Source organism: Paramisgurnus dabryanus, chromosome 2, assembly GCF_030506205.2.
Source record: "Paramisgurnus dabryanus chromosome 2, PD_genome_1.1, whole genome shotgun sequence".
NCBI lineage: Eukaryota > Metazoa > Chordata > Actinopteri > Cypriniformes > Cobitidae > Paramisgurnus > Paramisgurnus dabryanus.
In genome coordinates this window covers 1,368,268-1,382,344 of record NC_133338.1, presented here as the reverse complement: position 1 = coordinate 1,382,344, position 14,077 = coordinate 1,368,268, and the positions used below count along the sequence as shown (strand labels likewise).

General features: G+C 39.7%; 1 protein-coding gene across 8 annotated transcripts in view; it reads left to right on the top strand.

Moving 5' to 3' along the window:
- Positions 1–10,387, top strand: part of LOC135731542 (E3 ubiquitin-protein ligase TRIM39-like) — a 56,045-nt gene extending 45,658 nt beyond the window's left edge. For 7 of the 8 annotated variants that reach the window (XM_073811771.1, XM_073811766.1, XM_073811772.1 and 4 more), the window contains 4 exons: positions 992–1,225; positions 7,669–7,810; positions 9,672–9,698; positions 9,790–10,387. In XM_073811771.1, the coding sequence (XP_073667872.1) occupies positions 992–1,225; positions 7,669–7,810; positions 9,672–9,698; positions 9,790–10,337 (951 nt within the window). In that variant the 3' untranslated portion in view covers positions 10,338–10,387. The remainder of the gene's footprint in view (positions 1–991; positions 1,226–7,668; positions 7,811–9,671; positions 9,699–9,789) is intronic. The other variant, XM_073811769.1, reaches the window with a different exon arrangement.
- Positions 10,388–14,077: the final 3,690 nt, after the last annotated feature.

Below are 14,077 nucleotides of genomic sequence, written 5' to 3'. Positions count from 1 at the left end.
TATAAAGCCTGTTCATTCACCATCACACCTTGTGAAGTTTTGTTAGTTGTAGGTGCATTACCGAGCATGCTGTTTCATTGTTTTGTTTCCTGTTGTATACATGTTAAATGTTTAGGATTTTGACATTTTGCCTGTATTTTGGATTACGCTTTTGGATTTACCCTGTTGGATGTGATTGCTTGCCCTTTTGGGATTTTAATAGACTTCCTTGCATATGGATTCTCTCGCTGCCACCATTCCTGTCTCTGTTACCAACATGGCTGCCACCATATCTGTATCTGTGCCCAAGATAGCTAATACATTTTCATTGTATTGTATGTTGTACAATATTCTCTGAAAAGACACTCACGCTCCCATTCGCATCTTACTGTATAGTATGAAGATGCTAATGAAGAAGAATTCCACCATATTTCCCTGTCAGCCATGTTTACAGTACATAAAGCTACACAGATGTGTTTTTAATGATGCTTGCAAATCTGACAATGTCCATTAAAGGTGCAGTGTGTAAATTTTAGCAGCATCTAGTGGTGAGGTTGTGAATTGCAACCAATGGCTCAGTTCACTGCTCACCCCTTACTTTTAAAACACATAGACAACCTACTGTATCCACCACTGGACAAACATGTCATCATCGGAGACAACTTAGTAAAAAAAGTTTGTCCGTTAAGGGCTTCTTTAGAAACATGGTGGCCCAAAATGGTGACTTCCATGTAAGGGGACCCTCGGTGCAATGTAGATCAAAACGTCTAATTCTATGGTAATAAAAACATAACAGTTCATTATGAAAGGTGTTTATACACCACTGAAAATATAGTTATGTATATTATTTTGCATTTCTGTCAAAAGATCCTTCTAAAAATTACACGCTGCACCTTTAAAGCTGCTTAGGGAATAACAACTAGTTGTGCGATTAAAACAGATTTCCAATCTGACTTTCTGAATGTATATATAAGTCACACAGAATCATCAGTTGTTCCTCTACTCTACACAGGCTGAGATAAGCAAAGAGCAGAAAGAGATAAGCAAAGTGTTTGCTGCAGTGATGGATGCTGTAAAGACAGCTGAGAATGAGCTGATTGCTCCTCTGGAGGATGAAAGAAGGAGACTGGAGAGAGAGATGGAAGAGAAGACACAGCAGATACAAAGAAAAAATTTACGGCACAGAGAAACCATCAATCATCTGAATCAAACTCAGAATGAAGAAGATGACATCCTCTTTCTCCAGGTCAGACACTAATATTGTATTTTAAAGTGTTTTCACACAAGAGAGAGTGTAGTTGTATAAAGATCTTTCTGTCAAAATATGATTTATGACCCCCTGTCAATCATGTTTTGTACACGTTGGACAGTTTTGAGTGATGTTTTTATGGTTTTTAGTGTCTGTTAGTTGTCATGCAATTGTTTGTCCTTTTTATTGATGTGTCAAGCACATCAATTTTTTGGTGTGTGTTAAAGCAACACTATGTAGTTTCCATGTAAAAATGACTTACAGCTCCCCCATGTGGTTGAAAAGCGCAACAGTGTCTGGTATCAGACACTCTTCTGTAGGCAGGGGGAGGGGCGGGGCTGTGTTTCCTACCCTACACCGCCACTTTCAGAGTGTGCTGGTAGCAGCTAGGAGGCTGCTCAGGTTGCAAAAACAGTACAATTTGTCCAGTTAAAAGTTGTTCTATCACTGAAATAATTTTGGAGACATTATTTAAAGGTAAAAAAACTACATAGTGTTGCTTTAAAAGTTGTGCAGAGATTTTTTCTGGTTGTCATATTTATGGACGATGTTTCTCTCCCCCACAGCCCCGCATTCCTTCTCAGGAGGGGTTTCAGTGGATGCGTTTCAAAAACCTTGATGGTTAAAATAAATGTAATTCTGTCCACCTGTGAATCACTTCACGAGCTCCACAAGTCTTTTTACGCTTCACTCTCTATTGTTCACGCGCATTAAAGATTGTGACAGAGAATAGTGCGCCGGGGGCGTGCTCATATCTGCCGTTTTAAAAGAAACTTGTGGTACATTTTTATCTCATCTTCTGGTTTGGCTTCATTAATGTCTCCTAAACCCAACTGTGTGTTACTAAAGCCCCATGATGTGTAAAATAAATGTAATTCTGTCCGCTTTGACAGAAATTAAGGTTTATTTTATGATTTAGGTATCATTACACAGACCTCACACAGATCGTGATTAAAACACGTCCATGCATGTTTGTAGGTGAAGCACCCACGCGTATTTGCAACTAAACTTTTGTTTGTAATATCAAAAGTTTCTTTAAAACTGGACCCCATATCGCAAGCACATCATACCTAAAGGCGTTTCATATTCGCTGCATATTCGCAGAAATCAGATGGTTGGCAACCCCTTCCCCTAAAACTTTCTGCTACTTCACATTTTCAATAAACATCATTCTGTTTGATTTATAAGCTTGTTTCCTCACGGGGACCTCAAAATGTCCCCACAAGGACAGAAAAATACTGGTATTCCTATCTTTACCGTGATAATTACCAGGCACACACACACACAGACACCCCTAAATGCAGGATTCTTTTAGCCTAGAAATCTAGACGCACCCTAGCGGCCGCAAAATATATTTGCTGCCAGGGTTAGTCTAGGCACTCACAATACACTTAACCGGTCCAAAAACCAAAATTTGGTCAGGCCAATCACATCGTGTTTAGCGTCTGTGGGGCGGGCTTAACATGATGACGACAGAGCTGCAACGGTTCCTACTTGAAAACAGAGAATGGCTGCTGCTGCTGGCGAACAGCTATCTTTTGAAGCGGCTTTGGCCGCGACTCTGGAGGACTTAGACTTATGTTTTTCTTTGAGAGAAGAGCAAATAAACCCTACTGAAGTCCTTTTTGAGCAAGAAAGATGTGTTTGGAGTTTTGCCAACTGGTTACGGTAACTACGTCACCTTCTTCGTTGCTCTGATCCGTCATAGCGCTATCCTATTGCGTGCAGAGGCATTTTGAGGGACAACCTTATATCCCACCCCTTGCATTGAGCCGTTTGTGTGAAGAGTTGCCAGACCTTACATCTTGATGTAGGTCTGGCTAACCAGCCTAGGATTCTTTGACTTTTAAAGAAACTTGATGTTACAAACAAAAGTTTAGTTGCAAATATGAAAATATGCATGGTGCTTCACCAACAAACATGCATGGACGTGTTTTAATCACGAGCTGTGTAAGGTCTGTGTAATGATATAATAAACCTTTATTTCTGTCAAAGTGGACAGAATTTCATTTATTTTGTACCACAAGTTTCTTTTAAAACGGCAGATATGAGCACGCACCCGGCGCACATTCTCTATCACTACCGGCGTGTGCAATCTTTAATGCGCGTAAATAATAGAGCGTGAAGCGTAAAAAGACTTGCGGAGCTCGTGAATTACATTTATTTTAACCATCAAGGTTTTTGAAACACATCCACTGAAACCCCGGCTGAGAAGGAATGCGGGGCTGTGGAGCAGAGAAACATCGTCCATAAATATGACAACCAGAAAAAAAATCTCTGCACAACTTTTAACACGCACCAAAAATGTATGTGCTTGACACATCAATAAAAATGACTAACAGACACAAAAAGGAAAACCACACTTTGATGGACACCATAAAAACCATAAAAATGTCACTCAAAACTGTCCAACGTGTAAAGTTTTTGACTGATAAGGGTTGGGACTACCAGTCAAAACATGACATGGGGTCATAAATCATATTTTGACAGAATGATCCTTATATAACTACTAGAGAGTGCTGTTATACTGAATATCAGGACAGTGATTCATACTACAGCTTGATTTTCAGTTTTATTCACATAACAGCTTTGAGTTCATATAGAGAGAGTTACGTTTGAGACAAAATTTGCTGTTGGTTTCCTTCTGTTCCAAACAATCAGCATTTCATGTCAGATCAGATCTGCCCAGTGGTGTAGTGGTGCCTGGAGAAGTGGGTATACTCATAGTACTCGTTATAAACATGTAGACAAGTCTTGCATGTTTAGTTCACCCCAAAATGGGTCAGTATTTTCACTTGACCCTTGTTGCCTGACTTCTCAGTGTAAGAATCATTATGAAATTTATATTATTAACGCGATAGTTAGTAAAGTAAATAGTAAGTAAGTTAAATTGATTTATTGGGATAGTTAGTAAAGTAAATAGTAAGTAAGTAAAATTTATTTATAAAGCGCTTTTTACAGATAAAAATCACAAAGTGCTGTACAGGAAATAGGTACACATCAATAAAAAGATTGTAAATACACATGTAAAATGAAAGTGACATTTGTGAAAAACCCATCATCCAAAAGCTTTCTTATACAAGCATGTTTTAAGATCCCTTTAAAAGAGACAACAGAAACTGCCTGACGTATGGACAGGGGCAGGTCGTTCCAGAGTCTAGAGGCAATGGACTGAAAAGACAGGTCCCCTCGGGGGTTACATCTAGTCTTTGGAACTTTAAGCAGGTTCTGGCCAGAGGACCGAAGGTTGGGTTAAGTTCACCCAAAACTGTAAATTCGGTCATAATTTTCTCACTCTAATGTTGTCAAAGACCTGTATAAATAAACACAAAAGAAGATATTTCAAGAAATGTTTGTAACCACAGCGATCATGAGCCCTATTCACTTCCATAGTATTATTTTTTCCTACTATAGAAGTGAATGGGGCTCATGATCGGTTTGGTTACAAACATTCCTATCTAAAATATCTTCCTTCGTGTTCATCTGAACAAAGACATTTATACAGGTTTGTAACAACATGAGAGTAAGAAAATTATGACAGAATTTTTAGTTTTGGGTGAACTATCTCTTTAATTATTAGAATTTAGACGTGGGTATACCCCATGTCATCTAAGATCTGTTGTATAGGACTTGATGTTGATATCCCTTAATGAATACTCGAGGCACCGATGAGACTCTGTGGGATGGTTAATTGATTCACTCTCTGCCACACTACTCCTCAGCCCTTCTATCTCCTGATGTTGCTCCTTTCTCGTAACTCCCCGAACCATACACGCCAACACATTTGACTAAGGCCAGAAGCCCCACTGACGTTGTTAATGCTGGTTCAGTGGCAAACGGTTCTGTAAGGCATACTATTTGCCGCAATACACAAGATCATAAGAAAACGCCAAAATCTCACCGCAACCCGACCATGCATGCCAACCCGTTTGACTAAGGCCAGAGGCCCCACCGTCGTCTGTAATGCAGGTTCAGGTTCGTTGAGACTCCGTGGGATGGTCAATTGAGTGATGGCATCCTTAGGGTTGTCAAGTGGGCGCCCTCCTTCCAGGGTGTTTCGCTGATAGGCCCACTACAACTCCAGAGGGTTCAGCAGTGAATCCAAGCGTCCCATGTTCACTCCCTAGGTGCCATGAACTCACTTGAAGACCCAGGTGGAGTCTTTTCTCTTCACCCACAGCCACTGGCTTCCCTCTTCCACAGAGGTGTTGAGGTGGCTACAAACCCTCTGCAACCTACTTCCATTGGACATACCTTCACATTCCAGCTTTGTTGTTGCACATCGGTTGCAAGTTCAGTTAATGCTGCAGTGGCTCAGTGGTTCATGTAGGTTGAGCAAGACACCTAACGCCAGCTGCTCCCGACGAGCTGGATGGCGCCTTGCATGGCTGACACCGCCGTCTGTGTATGAATGAGTGAACGGGTGAATGTGAGGCAAAATTGTAAAGGTATTGTATAGGTCTGTTAAAAAGCGCTATATAAATGCAGTCCATTTACCAATTACCTCAGCCTTTTCCGTTCATAGGCCTCCTCCACTGCACCCTCCCAGGGCACGGTGAGCTCAATGATGTAGACAAGCTTGAGCGAGGCTGACCACATGACAAGGTCTGGTCACAGGTCGGTAGCTGCAATTTCAGCTGGGAAGCAGAGTTTCTTGTTCAAGTCTGCCAACAGTGCTCTGCCCAGCTGACCAGAGTCTGATCTTATGGTGGTGAGGTTGGCTTGACCCACACCCTCCCGAACAAATGGTGTTGGCTGCCACTGGGATGATGGGGGAGTAAGGGCATTCACACTTGTCCGTCGACTTTCCATCACTGCAGCAAGACACTTCAGCAACTGGTTGTGCCTGGTGAGGCTGATTTTGCATCCCACTAAGATCTGCTTCAGTGTTGCTAGATGTTCCAGACCACTGGCTACCTCCTTCCTAAGCTGCTGTACTTGCTCTTTGTCTTTAAGGGAGGCACCATTCCAATAACCTAGGCTCTTCACTGGCTTCACGGAGACAGTTGGGATGGGTTCCTCGCCAATGTGGAAGCGGTGGTCTGACAGCTTTCCCTTGATGATGGGGATACTTCTGGACTTGCTCAGCTTGATCTTCATGCGAGCCCACTCAATTTTTTCCTGGAGCTTACCTAATAGGTGTACAGTGCAAACCTTGGTCGTGGTGAGAAGTGTAAGGTCATCTATTTAGGTTCTGACTGGTGGCAGCCTCAGCCCTATTCTTATTCGCTGTCGGCCAAATGTCCATCTAGAGGCCCGAATAATGACCTCCATTGCCAGAGTGAAGGCCAGTGGGGAGATGGTGCAGCTGGCCATGATTCCCACTTGCAGGTGTTGCCAAGCTTTTGTGTACTTTGCTGTTGTCACACAGAGTTGGACGTCCTTGAAAGAGGCCTTGTCAAGGGTTGTGAGAGCTGCTGGGACTTTAAAGTAGTCAAAGGCTTCCCAGAGGAGGTTGTGAGGGATTGAGCCAAAGGCATTTGCGAGATCAAGGAACACCATGTGAAGATCTGTACCCTCCTTTTTGGCAACCTGGAGGCCCTTGCTCTATGCACGGTTTGCTCTGAATCGCTGTGGTGATTGTATTTGCCAGAGCCCTGAGGACCTGTTCATGTCGCCAGCGAAACTGCCCCTCCCCCAAAACCTTTGGACAGCAGCTGGGGATGTTCTCCAGTGTACTGCTCCTTTGGCACAACTGGCATGCCGGTGAATCTACTAAGCCCCAGTGGTGAAGGTTGGATGGGCTGGATAGAAGATCGTACCTCGAACTGATGAGGAACTTGATGTGCCATAGTTCAGTGCTCCACAACTCTGCCCTGGTGATCTTGCACTGCTCGCCATTCTCCCACCTGGTCCAGGTGCTTTGCTGTTTCATATCAGCCATCTTGGTCAGGCGATCTTCCTCCCCTTCTGCCCACACCTCGTCCTGGACCAAAATACGTTTCTCTCTTCATCTTGCTTTGTCATATCATAACTTAGAAAAACTGCCCAGGCCTACACGCCCCCTTGCCACGCTGCCAACCAAGATGCCATGCCTGATCCCTCCACTTTCTTCCTGCCTTAATGCCATATCCAGCTGTGGAGACTTTGGCATCAGAAGAATCTCGATACATTAAGACCTACTGGGCGTGTGTGACCTTGAACTCCTCAGACAAGCTGCTGATGGGAAGCTGCAGTTGGTGGAATGGCCATATAGGGCGATGTTACTTAGAGACTGTGAGACCCCTAACCACCTCCTGAGGAACTGACTGATTGTTCTGTCCATTGCTTCAATCGTCGTCATAGGTACCTCGTATATGAGAAGGGGCCAAAGGAGCCTCAGCAGGATTCTGTGCTGGTACAACCAGGTTTTGCACTTGTCAACTGCAGTGAGAATAATATACATAATGAGAATTATAACATATACATGCAATGTTTTAATGTTTTTGTTTCTCTTTCAGTCACATCCATCTGTGCCTGCTGAATTCAGAGATGATCGGAGAGTTTCTATTGACACTAAACCAAACTTTGGCTCCATGAGAAATATAACCACACCTGTTTTGACTTCTATAAGGACTCAGCTGGAGAATCTTTGCTATTTTGGTGAGAGATGATGATGATTGACAGTAGTGATGTATTCAGTGCGGTTTACTCAGTGGCAGCTGTTGCTGAAAAATTGGGGGGGGGGGTGTGCAAACAAACTAAAAATCAAACTTTTATTGTAGTAATGCCGGACTGTTAATAGCCATTATAAGGTGATGTATCATTGCTGCTTAGCTAAAATGTTTAAAAAAAATTAGGTACTGTTGAAGTCAACTGTTAAAGCATGAAATAAATGTACTATGAATCTGTGAATTCGAGTATAATGTGGGTTTATTATCAGATATGAACTAATCAAGGTAATCATTCACACACACACCATAGGATGCATTAGACTTTTTTAGACAATTATTATCCGTAATTTCATGTTTTAATGATAATAATTGTTTTCGTTCATGTCTATTTTTAATCATAAACTTACAAGACGAGCATTCAAGTCAAAATGTGTTTACTTATTTGTGAATAGAACAGATAAACAGAGACTGTGCATCACTTTACATGTTTAAAGGTGCAGTGTGTAAATTTTAGCGGCATCTAGTGGTGAGGTTGCGAATTGCAACAAACGGCTTAGTCCACGGCTCACCCCTAGCTTTTGAAGCACATAGAGAAGCTACGGTAGCCGCCACTGGACAAACATGTCATCATCAGTGACAACTTATTAAAAAAATGTCCTTTAAGGGCTTCTGTAGAAAATGGCAGCACAAAATGGCGACTTCCATGTAAGGCAGGGGTGTCCAAAGTCGGTCCTGGAGGGCCTGTGTCCTGCAGTTTAGCTAAAACTTCCCTCAACACACCTGCCTCAAAGTATCTAGTCTGCCTAGTTAGACCTTGATTAGCTGGATCAGGTGTGTTTGATTAGGGTTGGAAGAAAACTCTGCAGAGACACCGGCCCTCCAGGAACAGGAGTGGACACCCCTGATGTAAGGGGACCCTCGGTGTATGTAGACAAAAAGGTCTCGTTCTAAGGTAATAAACACATAACGGTTCATTATGAAAGGTCTTTATACACCCCTGATAATATAGTTTTGTATATTATTTTGCATTTCTGTCAAAAGATCCTTCTAAAAATTACACACTGCACCTTTAACATCACATGAAGCAGGTGAATGAATGTTTTTTCTCAAAGTGACAGCGAAGGCGATAAAACACGCAAACTTTATGCTAAACCGACAAATATGAACAAATCAAAATACTATTGCTATTAAAATATCAACAAACGTGTAAAAATCTGATTAAACTAAACTCATCTGAAACCATCTTTTGTAATAAACAGATGAAGGCAGATTAATGCAAACTCTTTTCCAGTTAATGCGACTTTACATCAGGAAGACGACTCTTGTTACAATTTTACTTTTGTTCTGGAGATTGATCTCGCACTCCTACATTACACTGTAGTATTTAACTTCAGCAGCGCTGCGCAGACCTATCAGCGTATGAGTATTTGCACTTTCACAGAACTTCACTTAAATCAGCTGCACAGTGCTGCATAATCTGCATTAGGTCAAATACCATAACTAGAAATTACATTTAGACAAGTTGTAAGTGCAGTCTGTCAAAATGACTTTCATATTTGTCCTTTTTCCTGTACCAGACGCACGCACGCACACACACACACACACACACACACACACACACGCACACGCACACGCACACGCACACACACACACACACACACACACACACACACACACACACACACACACACACACACTAAAGTTTGTAAAAGCATCTGCTACATGACTAAATGTAAATGTATATTTGGGTTTAAAATTACATCTGATAAATGTATCATTATTATTATCATCACTGTCATAGAGCTGTCACAGTTCTTGTAAGAATAAACTCTCTTAACATTTTGTTGCAGAAATGATAAGAATTCTGAGGTTTTTAGGTAAGAATATAAAAAATGAATACCTGAATTATTATGTTGATTTAAGAAGCTCTCAAACTTTGCTTTAAGTGTGATTCTTCTCTTTCCACAGTGGATGTGACTCTGGATAAAAAAACTGCACATCCAGCTCTGGAAGTGTCTCAAGACAGCAAAGCTGTAAGAGGCAAAGCAAACGCTCATGACATCCCGAGTGGCCCAAAGCAATCTGATCTGGTGGCTGGAGTCCTGGGAAATCTTCAGATCAAGTCTGGAAAAGCATTCTGGTTAGTGGAGGTGGGACAGCAAACGGGCTGGGAACTGGGCGTAGTGAGAGAAAATGCAAACAGGACAGGAACGGTCTCCTACAAACCCAGTGAGGGTTATTGGGTCATTGTGTTCTGTGGTCCAAACACATATGGGGCTTTTGAAGATCCTCCCATTCAGCTGCATCTCTCCATCAGACCTCAGAAAGTGGGAGTGTTTGTCGACTATGAGGACGCTCTCATCTCCTTCTACAATATGGACGATCAGTCACACATTTACACATTCACTCAGTGTAGATTCAATGGAACGATACGTCCGTATTTTAACCCTCATCCCAACAAAAATGTCAAAAATTCAGATCCAATGATCGTTTCTTCTTTTAATCCATCAATATAACATATACAGTAAACTCCCCACCACACACACACACACACACACGCACATGCACATGCATATATATATATATATATATATATATATATATATATATATATATATATATATATATATATATATATAAAATGACAATTATTTAATATCAAATATCACAGTGGATGGGGTATTGTGCATTTTATATATTTATACATTTGATTTTAAAATAGCTTTTGCCAAAGAGTAAAGACACAGTACTATTTAAAGGTTTGGAGACACTGAACTTTTCATCTAAATATACTTGAAGCAATATCCTTAAAACATTTATATTGTATTAATATACTTTGATATGCTTTGTTCATATGCTTTAAGTAAATTAATATAATCTTTTCTCTAGAGTTTTTGTTTGAAAATCACAGTTTAACATCAGACAGTTACAGATAACTGTATAGTGTACAATGAATTTGAGCTTTTTCTGTGTGGTGATTTTTAGCATCCATCTGGATGAAGGTTTACAGTCCCACAGTTTAAAACAATGCAATATAAATACAACTTTGTTCCTGCACCTGTTGCTCAGTTAATCTATCATCTTTCTTTATATGTTTGTATATTTTATTTTTAAGGTTATGGTTTATATTTTATTTATATTTCATGCAATTAATTTAGCGGTGATGGGAATTAACAACAGCACTCTTCTCATATTTATTATGCTGAGCACTGCTGGTTTTGTTTGCAAAATATGTGTCAAGATGTATGACCTGATTCACTGCAAACGAAATATATCTACAGATACAAATAAAGGAATATAAACCTGATGTTTGTATAAAATGTGTTTATATTTGTGTTTATATTTGGGGTTATATTTGTGCTGTCCCCCCCCAAAGTAGTTTATCGAAGAGCAGAGAATTGGTCGACTAAATTTTAATGGGTTGGTTGGTTGGTCGCAGAAGAAAACTCCACAGTACGTAACCCGTGACACAGATTTTTAAGTGTCAACAATAATACCCATGCAGCAAGAAAATACATTTCTCTTGTCAAAAATATGTTTTTAATATGCTACATACATTTGGTTAAAAAGTAAAACTTAGTTGTATATATTTTTAAATTTGAAAGTATATTTAGTTTTAACCTTTATATATTAACATACATTTCAAAAAATATATTTTCCTAGCCAGAATTTTAAAGTTTGTAAAGTAAATTTTTTCAGTTGAAAATATATTTAATTTTAACTTTTTCAAAAAATACATAGAATGATTTTTTTCCAATGTGACGTGAATATAAATGCCAAAAAATATGGTGAAAAATTAATTTAGAAAAAAAATTTTTTTATATTTATTTCAGCACACATATTTTAATTTATATTATTTTTATATTTTGAAATACATTTAATATCAAATTTTAAAATAGAGTAAACATTTTTTGCTGTATAGTTATGTTGTGCAGTGAAACCAGTTATATCGTAGCACAAGTAGATGTTAGCAGAGATTATCTACAACTTACATCAGCACACCTGTCTGGAGGTTTCAGGTCTGCCATCTAAAGCTACAATTTGCACAAACGTGAGACTGTAAATGCAGACTAGTGAGTGTGAGTTCAGCTTGATGATATTTAATGTCCCTGACAATGTCTTTAGTTCAGTTAGAAACTTGTTAGCAACTGGCTTTTTAAAGACACATTAAAGCTTTAAAACAGGTGTGTTTAATGCTGTAAAAAAGTGACAATATTTAACCTCAGACCTTAGTAAGATAATAGCCCATGTAAAAACCCACTTACTTCGGGATGATGGAACCAGATAAATGCTAAATACTAAAACTCGCTTCAGGATTTCACCTACAAAAACACTTCACCCCAGCGGCACTCTGTTAAGGTTCTCTGATTTTCATTAAAACTAGACAACTAGAAACATAAATCTATCAGATTTTCATTTGAAAGTGTGCCACACACTGAAGGAATTAAAGGACAGTGATGTCTAACTAACTCTGACAACAGTCCCTGCATCCAAAATGGCGTACTGTGACAGTCAGTGTCAAAGATTACCGGAGTCCCTCGTCACTGCTTTTTACTATATAGTATGTAAGTAGGCAGTTTCGGATGCAGGGAGTCTTTCTATGTCCTACATGATGTTAGCTCACGATCAGAACTCGTTCTTAATTAAACAACAATGTCATTTTAAATCTAGTAACCTATTCATTCACAGTGTCACTGACAAAAATGTTAGCTGAAGCTTTTTTAATTTTTTCAACAATAACAAAGATATAACAAAGTTATAAATGATTATGAAAAATTTCAATTCAATTCAATTTTATTTACATAGCACTTTCCACAATTGTTAATTGTTGCAAAGCAGCTTTACATGAGTAGATGTAGGGGAAAACACAGAAAATCAATAGATAATATAATAATTAGAATATAGCGGCTAAGGATAAACCGTACAAGCGAGCGTAGTAATACAGTAACGTATACAGTAAAGTGCTAAGTTAAACCAAAGTTGGCTGAGTCTCCCGTGGACGAAAAACCCCCCTAGGAGAAAACCCAGTGGGAAAAACTCCTAGAAGGACAAAAACCCTTGGGAGAGATTAATGTATATTATTTATATATATAAACACGGTAGGGATAGGAAGCGGGTTAGCGGATTAAACTGGTTCAGCCGGTGGTCGTTGGTCGCGCATTGGCTGGGCATTACGTTGAAGGAAAGCCAGTAGATCAGTGGTGCGTTGACCTTCACAGCAACAGGAACTGGGTCTGTTTATCTCATTGTCCTCGGAGTCGAGGACGAGACAGGGAGACAAAAACAGAATTCTATTAACATAGGGGCCGTTCGCATGTAATGCAAGTGTCATACATTATAGTGGTTAAATTCAGCTCGGTTCCAGACAGGCTTACTATTGCGGCAAGAGTAAATTACCCATATGAGGTATGTGAGTGCTTTGTTCTAGACAAAATAACTACTGCGGGAAAAGTACATTTACTGGACATTCTATGTGAATGCTTTGTTAAAGAAGAATGTCTTAAGTTTAGATTTAAATTGATCGGCTGTGTCTGATACTCGAACATTATTTGGTAAATCATTCCAGAGCTTAGGAGCTAAGTAGGAAAAGGATCTACCACCTTTAGACACTTTTGATATTCTAGGGATAATTAAGTAACCAGAATTTTGTGATCGCAGTTTACATGGTGGATTGTATTCTGATAGTAGTTCTTTAATATACGAGGGCGCTAGGCCATTTAAGGCTTTGTAGGTGATTAGTAATATTTTAAATTGTATGCAATATTTAACTGGTAGCCAGTGTAAAGATGCCAGAATTGGACTTATGTGGTCATACTTTTTAGATAGAGTAAGTACTCTTGTGGCGGCGTTTTGAACCAGCTGTAGCTTGTTTACCTGATTTGCATGGCATCCCCCGAGTAACAGGTTACAATAGTCTATTCTAGAGGTCATAAAAGCATGGATAAGCTTTTCTGCATCTGATGCAGACAGCATATGGCGTATTTTTGAGATATTTCTAAGATGGAAGAATGCTGTGCGGCAGACGTTGGAGATATGACTATCGAAAGATAGATTGCTGTCAAACATTACACCTAAATTCTTAACCGTGGAAGATGGCACCACCGTGCAGCCATCTATGTGCAATTTGTAATCTGACATATTATGTTTGTAGCGATTTGGTTCAATAATAAGTATCTCTGTCTTATTGGAGTTTAGCATAAGAAAGTTATGTGCCATCCAGTCCCTAATATCACTAATGCAGTCTGATAGCTTAGCA